Here is a 15,517-nt window from a genome sequence, read left to right as displayed (position 1 = left end):
AATTTTGCTGCGCTCTGATTGGCTCCGGGACCTCAAGGGTCGCTCAGAGTTTTCCGGGGCCATTTCACGTACACGTACACTCCTGCTGCAAAACATAACACATATGAAATTGAATGTGTTAAACAGCATCTGAGTGATACATTTTTGTTCCATTTCATTTTTTTAATAGTATAATTAAACCATGAAGGTCACTGGGGATTTTAATATGTCGCCCATTAAAAGTACCACCTTCTTTTTGATGTGTACGGGACCAAAGCCAAGTTTAAGGACAGTCAGGTGTTCACAGCAAGTTTATATTGAAGCAACAGTGTTAATCATTGTATTTCTATGATGTTTTGGGTAATATGTTTAATGTTTATCTATTTTTAAGGAATACCCAGAGATGAGGAACTGGCTACCGGGCTGGAGAGAAGGGCCCTGCAGTCTCTGAAGAACCAAAAAATTGATACACCCTTCCAAAACTGCAAACATTTTTGGCTAATTCTCATACTATAATACATTTTACTAAGTCACAACCACCATCAATCAAAATTATGTGAAATTGCGTCAAATACTGTACGTTTTTCCAGTTTAGCTTGTTTGCTCATCAATACTTACTGGGTTTAACAGACGTCAACACATTTCCTCTGTTTGAGCTTCCGTTTCACTGGCTGCCTGTCGTTTTGGATTCCTTCTGTATGCTATTTGTATGCTTTTTGTATTGTTCTTTGCTGCTTGCACTTTGTAAACCTTGTTTTTAAAAGTGCTTTATAAATAAAGATGTATTATTATATAATACAATTAGAGCCCGACCGATATATCGGCTGGCCGATATTATCGGCCAATATGGGCACCTGGAGACATATCGGTTATCGGCCGATATGCTTGCTGATATGGGCTGATATTTCACGTGGGCATGTTATACCTCGTTATAAAGCTTAGACTCTCTACATTATGTTCATTTAATCCAATTTACAGACAGATAAATGTCCTAATATGTGGCTCCACATCAGTATTTATCTACGGTGTAATTTGTCTGTGTCTGTGTCCGTACTGTCCCTGAACACACCACCAGAGTGACGTCACTTCACTCGCGTGTGTTTGTTTACACCGTGCGCAACACTGAGATTATATTCTTTTCGGACAATCGGTTTGAGTCTTGATTAAAAGGACATGTATTAGTGCAGACTTGTGATGTGAGGAGGAGCCTGTGAGAGCTGAGTGTTGGAAATACATCGACTTTGAAGCTAGTTTAGGTTTTGTTAGCGATTAGCTGCTGTAGCTCCCACACATAAACAGGCTGTTTTCTATTGGTCTATTGTAAAGTGACTACATTGGCCGTATATTTGTTACTGGACCAGCATTGATATGTAAATTATCTATGAATAGACATGATCCACATTTATGCATATAATTAATTACCGCGGTGTGCACGTTTTAAGGCTAATAGCGATAGTTTACTAGCTTGGAGTTATGGGTCGGTCGCGATCGAAGCGGCTCTTAGTGCCGACTCTTTGAAGCGAACAACAGGAGCCTGCTTCTTATTGGGAGCCGTGTTTTCTCTTTTTCTCACTTTTTCTCTTCATGCCGCATGTAGACCCGTAGTTTGACAGCAGGAGCGGCTGAAAACGAAACTTTCAGAAATCTGCGTATGCATAGGATTTTTTTTTAAAAAGTGCATATTTGGCTGCAGTTCAGCATAAAATGAATAAACCAGGACTAAACTTGGGCTTGAGTGAAGGATAGAGATAGAAACCGAGTCCCGACACTCAGTCCTGGTTCAGTTCTGGTTTAGTCCTGCTTGCAACAAAACCATCTCAAGAGTAAAGAGCCAGTTGCTTTAGTGAGCCGAGCCGGTTCTCCAAAAAAAAAAAAACAAAAAAAAAAAAAACTGGAATACCCATCACTAGCAGTGACAGTAACAGTAGCTAGAATGTGATGCAAAAATGCCATTAGGCCAATCTACTGTATGTAAATATGATGTAAAGAGTCAAAATAACAATAAATGTTGCCTAAATAAACCCAATTTAGAATCCACTAGAGCCAAACCTAAGCTTTTTAATCAATTCAAGATTTACAGTGAATTTTTACATCACTAAATATATCGGCGATTATATTGGCTATCGGCAGCTCCAACTCCCATTATATCGGTTTCATATCGGTCACAACAAAATCCATATCGGTCGGGCTCTAATTACAATATATTCTGCAGTGCTGATGTAGTTGTGCAATTCTACCACTAGATGACCCCACAACTTTTAAAATAATGTATTAACGATCTAATCCCCTCCAAGATTCTACTACTGTATTTTAAAATAACAGTATTTTTACACACAGGCGACTCAGTTTCTTGAAATGTTGACTTTCTTTGTAAATGTTAAAAACATAAAATATAAAAACATGAAAAAAACTATTGACAGGGACCCCTGCTTGTCTCCATGGAGATGTTATTGTTCCATGTGAATGTATGGCATTCAAAAAGTCCATCTACAATTTATTTTATTCGAGGTGTTATTATTACTAAAAAAAAAAAAAAAAAAATCTTGGGTGTATGTTGTAGCCTGATGTTGCCAGCTGCTTGTCTCCATGGAGATATATCCGTTTAATGCCGTATTGTGGAACAAATCCGGGTAAAGCAATATTATTTGTATTCTGTTCCTCATTTCTGTAATGCAATTCTGTTGGTTTAAGTTTATCAGTAATACTATTGTTATCCTCAGTTTCTCCTCTTATATTTATATAGAGCAATAGGCATGGGTCTATGAAAATATGAGACAAAAATAATATTTTTAATGTTTATAAGTAAAGAGGGGGCCAAAAAAGACTGGGTCCCGCTGTATTACTCAGGCTGCACTACAGCGTCTATTCACAGGCGCGATCCCACTACTGAGCGGCACGGGGGCTTTGACCTGCTCCGTTTCCGACCTGGGCCGGTGCACCCCTCCTTAGACGACCTGGTGGTCCCGGGCTCCCCCAGGAGCACCATATCGATACCGAACTTAGTGCGGACACCCGATCGACATAGTCCGCTGCAGCTCAGAGCTCCTGAGCTCAAACGATCCGCCAGCCTCAGCCTCCCGAGAGCTTGGATTACAAGCGCGCGCCACCGCACCCGGCGACACCCACAGAGCTCACGAGGACATCTGAGGTTTACCTGTGTGACGTCATACATTTGTGGAAATCTCATTGATATTTTGTTATGAATAATTAATAAAATACACCGACTGAATGTTTTATCATGCCATTTTGAGCAATAAAAGTTCCTGTTTTTAGACTCCCATGCAACTTTTATTGCCAGACAATAATTTGTTGAAACAAAAATATCAAGACTGTGAACTTCTTTAAACACATACCCGTACTGTTAATTGTATATATGCTAAACTAGTTTATCACCTCCAATGAGATTTCCACAAATGTATGAAGTCACACAGGTAAACCTCAAATGTCCTCGTGAGCTCTGTGGGTGTCGCCGGGTGCGGTGGCGCGCGCCTGTAATCCAAGCTCCCAGGAGGCTGAGTCTGTCGGATCGTTTGAGCTCTGGAGCTCTGAGCTGCAGCGGACTATGTCGATCGGGTGTCCGCACTAAGTTCGGTATCGGTATGGTGCTCCTGGGGGAGCCCGGGACCACCAGGTCGTCTAAGGAGGGGTGCACCGGCCCAGGTCAGAAACGTAGCGGGTTAAATCCTCCGTGCTGCTCAGTAGTGGGATCGGGCCTGTGAATAGACGCTGTAATGCAGCCTGAGTAATACAGCGGGATCCTCTTTACTTATAAACTATACATTCAACACATTATTTTTGTCTCATATTTTCTCTCTAAATAACTATAATTTGAACGCTCTTAAGTTAAGAGCGTAAAGAGAAAACGCATGCTGAGCACTTTCCTGCGCTTGCTGTGTAGTGTCTTCTGCAGGCACTAAACCAGATGATAACTGATGATGGACAGAGAGGAACTCCTCTGCACCGAGTCGCACAAAGACTTGATGAGGAGGAGTGAACAGGAGCAGGAGGGCCAACTCACACAAACACCTACATACAAAAAACTTAAATAAATAAATACATTAATTAATAAAAAAAAAAAAAAAAAAAAAAAAAAAAACTTAGTCTTGTCTCGTTCTTGTAGATTCAGTCTTGTCCTGTGTGGAAATTCTATCTCGTCCCATGCCTACTATTTTCTGATCTGTTATTATGTATTTTGTTTCATTCACACATATTTATCACACAAACATTGCATGTTTAGGCTGAACTCTTCTCTCAAACACTCTGTTCCACCCTGTGATGTAATGTGATAATACAGCAGAAGAGAGTTGTGTTTCCAAACATTTCTCAGGGCTGAAGCTGCCCTCATGTCTTTATGTTGAGTCTGTGAGGACACAACACGGCAGGTAGAACTGCATGGGAACTGGATACTTACTACAGTCTTGAGAGAATACACCTCACTTTGCAGTAAATTCTTGGGTAAGTTTAAAGATGTTATATGCAACTTTTCTGAGGGAGAGATCGTCGTGGCAGAAAATCTGCCAGCCTCTGCCAAATGCACACATTATGAAACACGTAGAGCTGCGTTGTTACACTTGTATCTTACCGTTACCTCACCTGTCCCCATCGCCATAGAATCAAATGAGTAACATAGGTGATGTTTTTAACTGTCAAAAATATATCTATTAATCTAAGGAACGTCTGCCTGTTTGTTTCTTTGTTTGTTTGTTTTTGTTGGTTTGTTTGTTTGTCTGTTCCACACATAACTCTCAAACCACTTATCCGACCAATCTCAAATTTGTCGTCCTAATGGGATGGGTGTGTGCAGTGCCACTTTTCATGTTGTTAGGGCAAAAAAAAATGCCAAAGATTTTTTTAAATGAGTGATATATTTTAAATACTAGTATTTTTTTTATTGTCATTAAATAAAAGAATGGTTTGATTAATATAAATATCAGTCAAATAGTCCGATAGACAAAATACAGATTACAGATTACATACCCCAAAATGTAGTTTGTAACGGAATCCATTAAATTACTGAAAGTGAGTAATGTAATCTGAATACTTTGGATTACTTGATTTGCTGTAGAGAAGCAAAGATGAGGAAATCTTCACATAAGATGTTTTGTCTGATAAAAGAAAATTTTAAAAAGCCCAGACTTTACTGAACCAAATTAAAAAAATATTATTGATAGAGGTTTACACCTGGTTTAGTCCAAGTTTAGACCTTTTTTATACCTCGTTTTAGTCTTGGTTTAGTGATGGTTTTGTCCTACTTTAGACCTTGTTTAGACCTGGTTATAGACCTGGTTTAGACCTGGTTTTAAACCTGGTTTTAGACCTGGTTTAGTCCTAGTTTAGACTTTGTTTAGATCTGGTTTTAGACCTGGTTTTAGACCTGGTTTAGACCTGGTTTTAGACCTGGTTTTAGACCTGGTTTAGACCTGGTTTAGTCCTGGTTTAGACTTGGTTTAGTCCTGGTTCAGTCCACAGTTCAGTCCTGAGTCCTGAGCACATAAGTCCTGTGCTCAGGTCTCTGCACTGGCTTCCTGTGGCTCAGAGACTTTAAAGCAGCTCGGCTTGTACAAGTCTCTCCATGGCCGAGCACCAAAGTCCATCTGTGACATGTTAGTGTCACATGAACCATCTCGCACTCTGAGGAGCTCAGGGACCGGCCTCCTGCTGGTGCCTAGAGTCAGGACTAAACAAGGGGAGTTAGCGTTTCAGGTTCACGCAGCTAAAACCTGGAACAGTCTTCCTGAACATGTGAGACAGACTCTACTTTGACTCTGTTTAAATCCAGGCTCAAAACATTCCTATTTCACTGTGCATATAACTGAAAGGTTTTCATTCCGCACTCTTCTCTCTAATTTATGTCTCTCTTTTTTAATTTTAAGCTTTATGATTATTTATGTTTTGATTAGTTTTTATTATGATTTTAATGTATTTCTTATTCTGTAAAACACTTTGAATTACTTTGTGTACGAATTGTGCTGTACAAACAAACTTGCCTTGCCTTGCCTGATTTAGACCTGGTTCAGTTCTGCTTCAGTTCTGCTTCAGTTCTGGTTTAGACCTGGTTTAGTCCTGGTTTAGTCCTGGTTTAGACCTGGTTTAGACTTGGTTCGGTCCACAGTTTAGTCCTGGTTTAGTCCTGGTTTAGTTCTGGTTCAGTCCATATACGGCGCAGAACTTCAGCATCTTCGCAGTTATTTTGTTGAGAGTAACTTGAAAGTGCTGCAATAGTCGTGTAATGTTTTACATTTTAAATACAGTAATATTGTAGGTATTGTAAGTATTTAAACACAAAATCGAAAACTGAAAAAAAATAATCGTTATCTGTTTTTCATTTTGGTTTTGGAGACAAATAATGAAGAAGAAAATAGTTGTTTTTTCATTTTCTTATGTTTGGTTTTATATTGAAAAACGAATGAACGAATGACACACGGATTTAGATAGACTAATAATAAAGTGTTACTCAAACGTGTGTGGATGAAACAAAATACAACTTATTATATTATAACATGGTTAAACGCTCACAGGAGTCTTGTGTGATATAAGACCTTTAAAAACATATAAAAGTTGAAAATAAATAATATGTCCCTTTAAATTACAGGACAGCTTCATTTGTAAATTACACTCGTGGCTGTGGAAAATGTTGTAGGCTGAAGGTTTGTGAATGTGTTTTTAATTTGTTCTGTTTTAATTAGCTCCTGACCACATGGGGCAGGAGGGTGTGTGTGGCAGACTGGCACCAGGTTTTACCCGTCTGTCTCACACTGGCATGGTCGGGTCACCATGCACTGCCATCTATCGACGCATAGTGGTAATAACACGTCCCCAGTCGTTTTGGCCTCCTTGGATTCTGATTGGTTATTGATAATTTTGCTGCGCTCTGATTGGCTCTGGCACCTGTCGCTCAAGGTTTTCCGGGGTCATTTCAGTCCACCGCAGACTCTCGGTCACGTACACAGCACGTACACTCCTGCTGCTGTTTCCGCCTGTGTTTTCTGTGTTTTTTAATCCAAAATCATGGCCTCACGTCTGCTGCTTCGAGCCTGTGTCCAATCCACGCAGCACCTGAAAAATAATGCCGCTATCAGACCATTGCAACGCGCGTTTGCAGCAACAGTCAAAGGTATTTTTATTAGCCTTTTCTCAATATAAACTTATGTAAATATCATGCTGTTGTTGTTATCATCAAGCTAAACTTAAGAGCACTTTAGTCTGCAATGTTAGCATGTCTAATGTGGAATGTTACGGGCAAATGTAGTTAAATATAAATAAAACATAAATATATATTAAATTGAACATGTTAAACAATATCTGAGTATTACGTTTTTGTTCCATTTCGTTTTTTAAATAGTATAATTAAACCATGAAGGTCATCGGGGATTTTAATATGTCGCCCATTAAAAGTTCCACCTTCTTTTTGACGTGTACTGGACCAAAGCCAAGTTTAAGGACAGTCAGGAGTTCACAGCAACTTTATAATGAAGCAACAGTGTTAATCATTGTATTACTATAATGTTTTGGGTAATATGTTTAATGTTTATCTATTTTTAAGGAATACCCAGTGATGAGGAACAGGCTACTGGGCTGGAGAGAAGGGCCCTGCAGTCTCTGAAACGCGGAAAGGTACTAAAACTTAACCTTTTCAGACCATATTGTATGCCCAAAATAACTTTGCAACTCTCCTCGGGAACAATTTCAAGTGGTAAAAGTGAAATCTGGTTAAATATTTAAGTGTGTCATTTTACTTTTACTGTTTACAGTTTAGATCAGGGGTGTCCAAACTTTTTTCATCAAGGGACACATATCTAAACACAGACGAAGCAGAGGGCCGATCGAGGCTGCAGACTGATGCTCAATACAGGGAATAATTGAAATATGTGCATGTTTAACACGTTAGAATGAGTCCTTTATTCATGCTAAGATCCTTAAAACCACACACTAATTATGAAATATTGGCTTTATCAAGGTAGATTTTCAAAAAAACTTTTAAAATATTTTTTAATTGATGCAAGGTCATTTGGGCCAATTTTTCTGGAAGGCTGAGGGCCAAGAAAAATTTGTCTCAGGGCCGCATTTGGCCCCCGGGCCATAGTTTGGACATGCCTGGTTTAGATAATTGGGCTAGCCCCCCTTCCTCCAGGAACCTCTATTGTACTGTATAATTTAGACAAGAATACACACTTTTCCATTACTTCACAAAGACGTGAGTCTGAACACATCTGTATCAAAACAAACATGATTGCTTACATAAATTATAACGGGACTAAAAAACATTGCACATTTTTGCAGAATCAGTGAGCGAAGCACTAAACTCTGCAAATCTGATGTTAGAGAATTTTGACATTTATTTGTAAATCATAGGTGTGGCCTGTGAACTTCTTCATTTCACTGAAATGAACAGTTCTGATTGCGAGGCTGTGTTTGAGCCTTGAGGCGCGGGGTGTTGTCCAAGCTGATATTTCTTTATATTTAAAATAGAGAGCGGTATCACTTTGGACTTGCAAGGCAACCATCACTATATCACAACTATCTGTATTTTGAATCCCTTTTCTTATTGAAATATTTTCTCTGCAGGACCCCTACAGTATCCTGAAGCCCAAAACCTATGCTGGAACCAAAGAGGACCCCCACATTGTGCCAAGCATCAATAACAAAAGGATTGTCGGCTGTCTTTGTAAGTTTAAATCAGACAAAATGCTTTTATGAATTTGGTGGCCCAGAGGATGAAGTTGATACAGTCCCTTAGAGTAAGGGGTATTTTATTTCTCTAACATATTTAGTATCACAATGTTCCCCTTTTTTGTTTCAAAAATGCTATATTCGTCAAAAACAATGTATTAACAAAGTTTCACTTTTGCTGGTACTCGTAGTCTCTCCTCAGGCTTAAGTTTACTCCCCTTTTAGATTGTTATCACAACACAATCAGTGTAGAAACTACTAATGAAACATGTACAGGTTTGCATCCCGCTTTTGTGTACTTTGTGTACTAGACTTGTGGCCTGAGCAATGCACAAAATCTGAGAGCTAAGAGTATGAAGGGTTTGAATAGGAGAGATCACTAAAATACTCAAACATGCATGGATGACATCTCAAACCACCTCAGGCATGATTCTGATGAGGGAACAACATTATAACATGTTAGAACAATTATAAATAGATTATGCATAATACCCCCTCTTTAATACTAATTTTAAAATCTCTGCCTGTCTCACCTCTCGCCCTTTTAGTCCAAAGATCTGTTATTGACCACAGCCCTATTAAATCTGTTTGCAGTTTTGACCTTTCCATCAATCTCAAAGCATTTTGTAAGATCAATTTGTTTCAAGTTTCTTCTGAAATTTTATAAATTTTTAATTAAGAGTAAGATTACGTTTCTGTGTTATCCCAGTATTTAATATCTTAGTGACTAAAGTGTCAAAAGGTTCATGTTGGACATCTTAAATGATTTGAATAGACATTACACTTTCAAATATTCTTTACTAGTTTTGATCCTTGGAAATTCCGAAAAGTATGCCGTGTTTATACTGCCTACATCTTAACAGCTCAAAATACTGTTAAGATAAAAAGTAGCTGTTCAGTTGAAAACTTTAGTTCAGTAGAAATTGACAATCCCAGGTTTGAAATCCAAATGACTTAGTGAAGGTCTTGGAAGTTTAAAAACACAGTGGATCATCTGTTTTATCGGCTGGCATCACAAGGTGGAATGGAGTGTTTTGGGTTTGAGGATGAGAAAGCAATGATAACATGGATCAGAAAATAGTATAATGTCAGCCCTTTTAATTGATAGGCCTACTGAATACAAAATAAACCATTTCTGAACCATACCTGTGCATTTGTGTCCAGGTGAGGAGGACAACACCGCCATTGTGTGGTTCTGGGTTCATGAAGGAGAAATGGCGCGCTGTCCCTCGTGTGGCTCTCATTACAAACTGGTGCCTCATGAACTGCCGCACTAAACCGCCCCCTGTTGGCCTTATTCTACAACGACTGCACTTCAATGTCCACTGTACAGTTTGTCAATAAATAATAGTTGAATTAAAGTCTGCAATCTGTTGGGTTGGTTCTTCAGATTTTGGAATATGTCACACACAAGATGCATCTTTTCTTTATAAACACAAACGTTATAAATGGATTTTCAAGAAATATATTTATGGTTAAACTGAGCAATGTGTTTGTCTTGCCTAAATCACTGAAGTGCTACTATCTTAACCAACAACAATATACAAATGCCAAAGATTCTGCCTGTCAAGTGAACATTTAGTGCATGCAGGTGAGGAAAGTATAAATGTTCATGTTACTGGGTAGTCTTAGAGTAACAACTGTCTCATTTAAAATGCAATTATCCCTCCGTCCACAAACACACCACACCTAATCGCTGGCTATGATTGATCGGAGTACTTCAAAGGTTAGACTTAATACAAAACTAAATCTTAACTGTATAAATGTTTCTAAATCTGTTAAAAAGTAACTATTAAGTACAAATTTGGCAGTAGTACTTTTTTGGGTTCATCATTATATAATAAAGCTAGAATGACCTCTACTGACTTTATTTACCCCGAGAGAATAGCTCGTCTTTACTTGGCGATCCATGTTACTGATCAGATACTGTGTCCTACAAACACTAACATCCCCTACCAATATTTTATTTTAGACTGTTACTTTGTTATAAAGCAAAATCACACAACTCTTTAAAAAATTATCTTGAAAACAGAATTTATGCCGAACATAAAGTATAAGATTACATTTTCAAACACTGGATGCTACACACCACCATTAACAGCTGTAAATACATTTCCTCTGGTACATTTGTCCAATATTCAACCACTCCACTAAAGTAATATTTTAATCCCAATCTAAAACTTTTCACATGTTTTACAGGTATTAATGCTGTTGTCTACATACCATTTTTATAGCAGTAGTGCTGCTTGTCATTCAGATCACATCCAAACCAATAAAAGCTTATTTACAACAGCCTTATCAAATAGGGCTTCTTCAGAGCATCACAGCGCAGATGGAAGAAACTCAAAACAAAGATGATTTCAAGTCTAACCATCAGATTTTTTTATTAACATATCCCTTTGTCAGACTGGGAGCTGTGCATGGCCCTTTATATTTCTGAACAGTCTTTTTATGCGAGGTTGAAGCCCTGGTTTTGGTCGATAGCCTGCAGTAGTTTGGAGCGGAGCGTGTCCAGGTCGGTGTACTTAGGCAGGTCTAGCAGGTTAAAACAGGTGTGGGCCACGGGGAGGTAGTGCTCGCCCCCTCCCGTCGGCTGGATCACCAACTTCAAACTCTTCATGCCCAGAATAGGGATACGGTCGCTTCCTGTGAGGAACACTGGAGGGACAAAATGTTACAAAATAATACAAAGTAGTATAGCTGGTGTGGCATGGTTGTAGAACTACCCAAAACTAATAAAAAAAAAATCTGCCAAAGTGCTCGATGTAACTTTTCTAGTGGTGGATATGGCACGCCCCCTGCTTTTAAAAACTTGTCATCTTATCTTGTCAGTTATGATCAAGAAATATTCACAAGGAGTGGAAATGATTATTGTTAAATGCAGATTTTTGTTGTAATACAGTCAGTTCTTGGATCTAGTCAAAAATAGAAATGATCAGGTTCAACATTTGTAAATTTACTGATATTTGATGGCAAAGTAAAATGTAATTTTAGTAGAAAAAACTACAGTTTAAAAAGTGATGGTTACTTACATAGAAACTGTTTTTTCTTCTCTAAAGGAAGTTCATGAAATGCCTCCCAAAACAGGCGTATAGTCGGGTGTTCAGCCCAGTACTCCCCTTTATATTCTGTCGTCTGAAACAAAAATACAAAATCTGTTTAGTTACTTTTTTTTCATATCAAAACAAATTAAAAAACATAGGCTGCATGTGAATGTCCACACGATCCCTACATAGGGCCTGAAATATTGAGCATTGTGAGTGCCAGAGGTGGGGTCTTGCAAGTCGTGACTTGGACTCGAGTCAGACTTGAGTCACAATTTTTAAGACTTGAGACTTGACTTGATAAAATAGACTAAGATTTGGGACTCGACTTGGACTTGAAGGTCAACGACATGGGCCTTGACTCGGGCTTGAGGCCTGTGACTTGAGAAGACTTGATGCTTCTGCTAAAAAACTATAATCTAAAAACTATACACTTTGTTACTTTGGATGTGACTGAAGTACTGTGAGATGGTATCCTCAAATGTACTCCAGTAATATACAGTACTATACAATAAAACAGAAGGAACTACAAAGAATATAATCTTTCCATTTCAGCGCACATTACTTGACAAAATATTATAAAGTTATTAAGCTCTTTTAAATCTTAATTCTTTCTATTCTGACCGTAATAATTCGCACTCTTGTAGAAGTGCAATTTTTTCCTTTTTAAATGTCTTGACAACTCTTATATAAATATTCATATACCATGGCTTTTTAAGTACAATTTAGCTTAAAATTCATATAAATTGCAAAAATCTAAGCTATATTTGGTACGTTTTTGGTTTAAAGACTTGAAATGACTTGAAGCTCAGAGCAGACAACTTGGACTTGACTTGTACTTATGGGCCAATGACTCAAGACTCGACTTGGACTTGCCTGTATTTGACTTGGGATTTGACTCGGACTTGAGGTCAAAGAATTGAGACTTAATTTAGACTCGCAAAACAATGGCTTGGTCCCACCTCTGAGCACTATCCGAATGTCCAAAGATATTAGTGCACAAAAATTTCTTATAGTGCACTTTGGAAAGCAGTGTGCAGCAAATGTCACTGGTCTGATCAACTTTAATTTGCACTAGTAGAGAATTCTTTTTAAAATATGATGCTGTGGTTGGTTAAATAAACAACATTACACATTTAGATACTAGCGATTTACTGCTGACCATATTTTTACAATATAGTCAGTGGATTAAAGTAGCTTAAATATTATGGTGTATCCGTGATATTTTTCTGTAGCAATATATCTTACTTCAAAATGTGTTATCGTGACAGGTCTAAGTCAGGGGACAAGTGTTAAGGTGGATATTCGGACACAGCCTTATATTTTCACAGTGCAAACCTTCTCTAGTTCAGTCCAGTCATAGTTGGTGTTGCCGATGACCATTGCCTGCAGTTCGTTGGGTTGAAAAAGTTCCAGGACTTTTCCTCCACAGACTTTGTGAAATCCAGCGTAAAAACACTCAAACAGAGGCGCCACTGCTCTGTTGAACACGTAGTCTACATATGCGTCCACAAACTCCTGCCTGTAGAGACAGAGACAAGACAGATATCGCAATCGTTACAATTTAATGCTTACTACATACTTTTTGCACTAATAGTTTTACACTGTTCTTCTGTCCATACTGCATATTTTGTATTTATATTCAATCATTATCTATTTTTATTTTAACAAAGCCTTCTAGCCATCTATACATACAGTTAAAATTTTATAGAAAATATCTGCATGCCTTCAAAAATGTCTGACAATATTGCGCACTTGTAATGTACACTGGCGTTTGTACCTGTTTGATTTGGTGACGTTGATGTCTTCTCCGTTCGGCACCAACTCCAAGACTTCAGTCGCACCAAAGTGTTCCTCTGTGATCTGAAAAAAAAAAAGAGGAGAAAAAAACATTTCAGTAAATATGTCATTGGTGTGAAAACATGTCTTAATAAGACAATATGAGCTACACATCTTACCAAATAATGCTGCATTCAGACCATGGCGACAAATGCAAATGAAAATCCGTTTGGTGTGATTTTGACACAGCGGTCTGAACATAGCATTAGTTGGTCAGATGTGTAGTGCAGGAAATTTGAGAGAAATTTTGAATGAGTTTGTTGAATGGACATGAAGGTGCACTGTGTTAAGTCTGACACTTGCACTGTGTCTGACACTGCAGCATTTTCACAGGCATTAAACTTTGGCAAGCATAAGACACACCTAGCCAGATTCCAGGTAAGTTCTGTAGAGAGGCGACACCACTCACTGTAAAAATATTTTTCCAATTATGTTTTTCAGTTTTGATTTTCAGAAATAGAAACACAGGATGACACTGGATGACACCATGCTGTGAGAACAAGCATTCTGAACACAAATTCTGTTTTAGAGGACAACACAACTTGAGCACGGAAATCCGAACCAAGTCCAAACTGACAAATATATAGAACTTTTGTTCAGGTTCAGGTAGGACTCAGACACATCAGCGCGTCAGCTGTTTCCTGTCTACAGTAAAACCACTCGCTTTAAGACTCTTAAGTGTTCAAAAGATCAGAGCACTGCACTTCTAGTTTAGATACAAGTCAAAACTGAGTTTGTGAAAAGTGGTGCAATACTTCAGACACGTGATTTTTAAAGCTTAAAAGATTGGCGATAAAGTCCACAGGAAGTAGAGTCACTATCGCTAATTTGCAACTTCACCTTGATCCATGCGCTGTGTGGACGTAAATAGACACATGTGAACTACTTTCACCTTATTACTTTTAAAGAACGCCTCAAACCTGATTAATATAGTGGTTTTGTGGGCTGGGGTCATAATTTCAAAGGACAATTTCTATGGATAATGTGGATGAGATGCTGCACTTTAAATTTACCGCTTTATGAGAGGTGAGTAATAAAGTCTTCTCATTATTTTCGCTCTATCCCGTGTTTGTACTTTGCATCATTATGTCCGTTAGCAACAACACAAAGAATATCCTACGTGTCATTAGGCCTATCAAAATAGTGTGATTTTAACTGTGTCGGGTTCGGTCGGGTGCGAACACAAATATCTTAATGCCTATCGGGCTCAGGTTGGATTCGATCACTGCTCTGTTGAAAGCGGGCTGGACTCAGACAGAAAAATTCGACCCGATCGACACTTTAAATACAACTAATATATGACCTTTAAATATTCACATAATTTAGCGACTATGTAAATGAGTAAATCTACTACATTTTCTTTTTTGTCTTACTGTGAAGTTTAAGCAGAAGGTCTCCTCCAGATCATCCTCTGTGTAGTCCAGGAGGTGCTGTAGACTCCTATTTATACAAAAGTCAGAGTAACACATATGTATTTAGAGCACACACAGTATTTCTAATGCAAGAAATAACATCGCATTTCTGTTAACCATTTCTATCCTAACGTATTTTAGCTGTACATCCTCTGACCTTCCCACGTCAGGCATTAACTCTTTAAGGTCCTCCAGCGTTGGTTTCTTCTTCAGTAGTTTCTTGTACAGTGCCACAGGGAAGTTCAACTCAACTATTGTCAGGTTATAAATGGCCAAACCGCAGATGACCCCGATCAGGTTAAACAAATCTATGTCCTCAAAGGTCTGCAGCAAAAAAAACAACAATTTGAATTCCTGTCATAGTAATTGTATATTGGATTTTGTATAAACAAACCTTGTGTGAAAACCATATGAGCCGCGAGTCCTCGAAGTATCTGAACATGCCGTATTTAGGGTCCAAAAGTTCCTTCATAATCAACAAGAAGAACTCTTTCCTCACTCCTCCAGCGTCGACCGCCTCCTCACCCACGAAGATCACCTACAATTACACAGTCAGGCTCTCATTTATATTAT

The 15,517-nt window shown here is 38.4% G+C and overlaps 2 protein-coding genes across 2 annotated transcripts in view; one reads left to right on the top strand and one right to left on the bottom strand.

Moving 5' to 3' along the window:
* The first annotated feature begins 6,891 nt into the window (after nt 1-6,891).
* Nucleotides 6,892-10,010, top strand: LOC110162266 (cytochrome c oxidase subunit 5B, mitochondrial-like). The gene is made up of 4 exons (XM_020927136.2): nt 6,892-7,093; nt 7,523-7,593; nt 8,545-8,644; nt 9,814-10,010. Exons 1-4 carry the CDS (start codon nt 6,988-6,990, stop codon nt 9,924-9,926), a joined length of 390 nt encoding a protein of 129 aa, XP_020782795.2. The 5' UTR covers nt 6,892-6,987; the 3' UTR covers nt 9,927-10,010.
* A 656-nt stretch (nt 10,011-10,666) lies between these two features.
* LOC110162120 (probable E3 ubiquitin-protein ligase HERC4) overlaps nt 10,667-15,517 on the bottom strand; it is a 6,232-nt gene continuing 1,381 nt past the window's right edge. Inside the window, exons 2-8 of the mRNA XM_055162952.1 lie at nt 15,339-15,482; nt 15,102-15,268; nt 14,906-14,972; nt 13,474-13,556; nt 13,032-13,215; nt 11,682-11,784; nt 10,667-11,307 (exon numbers count right to left, since the gene is read on the bottom strand). Of these exons, the coding sequence (XP_055018927.1) occupies nt 11,099-11,307; nt 11,682-11,784; nt 13,032-13,215; nt 13,474-13,556; nt 14,906-14,972; nt 15,102-15,268; nt 15,339-15,482 (957 nt within the window). The 3' untranslated portion in view covers nt 10,667-11,098. The remainder of the gene's footprint in view (nt 11,308-11,681; nt 11,785-13,031; nt 13,216-13,473; nt 13,557-14,905; nt 14,973-15,101; nt 15,269-15,338; nt 15,483-15,517) is intronic.

The sequence above is a fragment of the Boleophthalmus pectinirostris genome, unplaced genomic scaffold (assembly GCF_026225935.1).
Source record: "Boleophthalmus pectinirostris isolate CB_2022bp ecotype Guang Dong unplaced genomic scaffold, ASM2622593v1 HiC_scaffold_5, whole genome shotgun sequence".
Classification (NCBI taxonomy): domain Eukaryota; kingdom Metazoa; phylum Chordata; class Actinopteri; order Gobiiformes; family Gobiidae; genus Boleophthalmus; species Boleophthalmus pectinirostris.
This window is presented reverse-complemented; position numbering and strand designations above follow the sequence as displayed.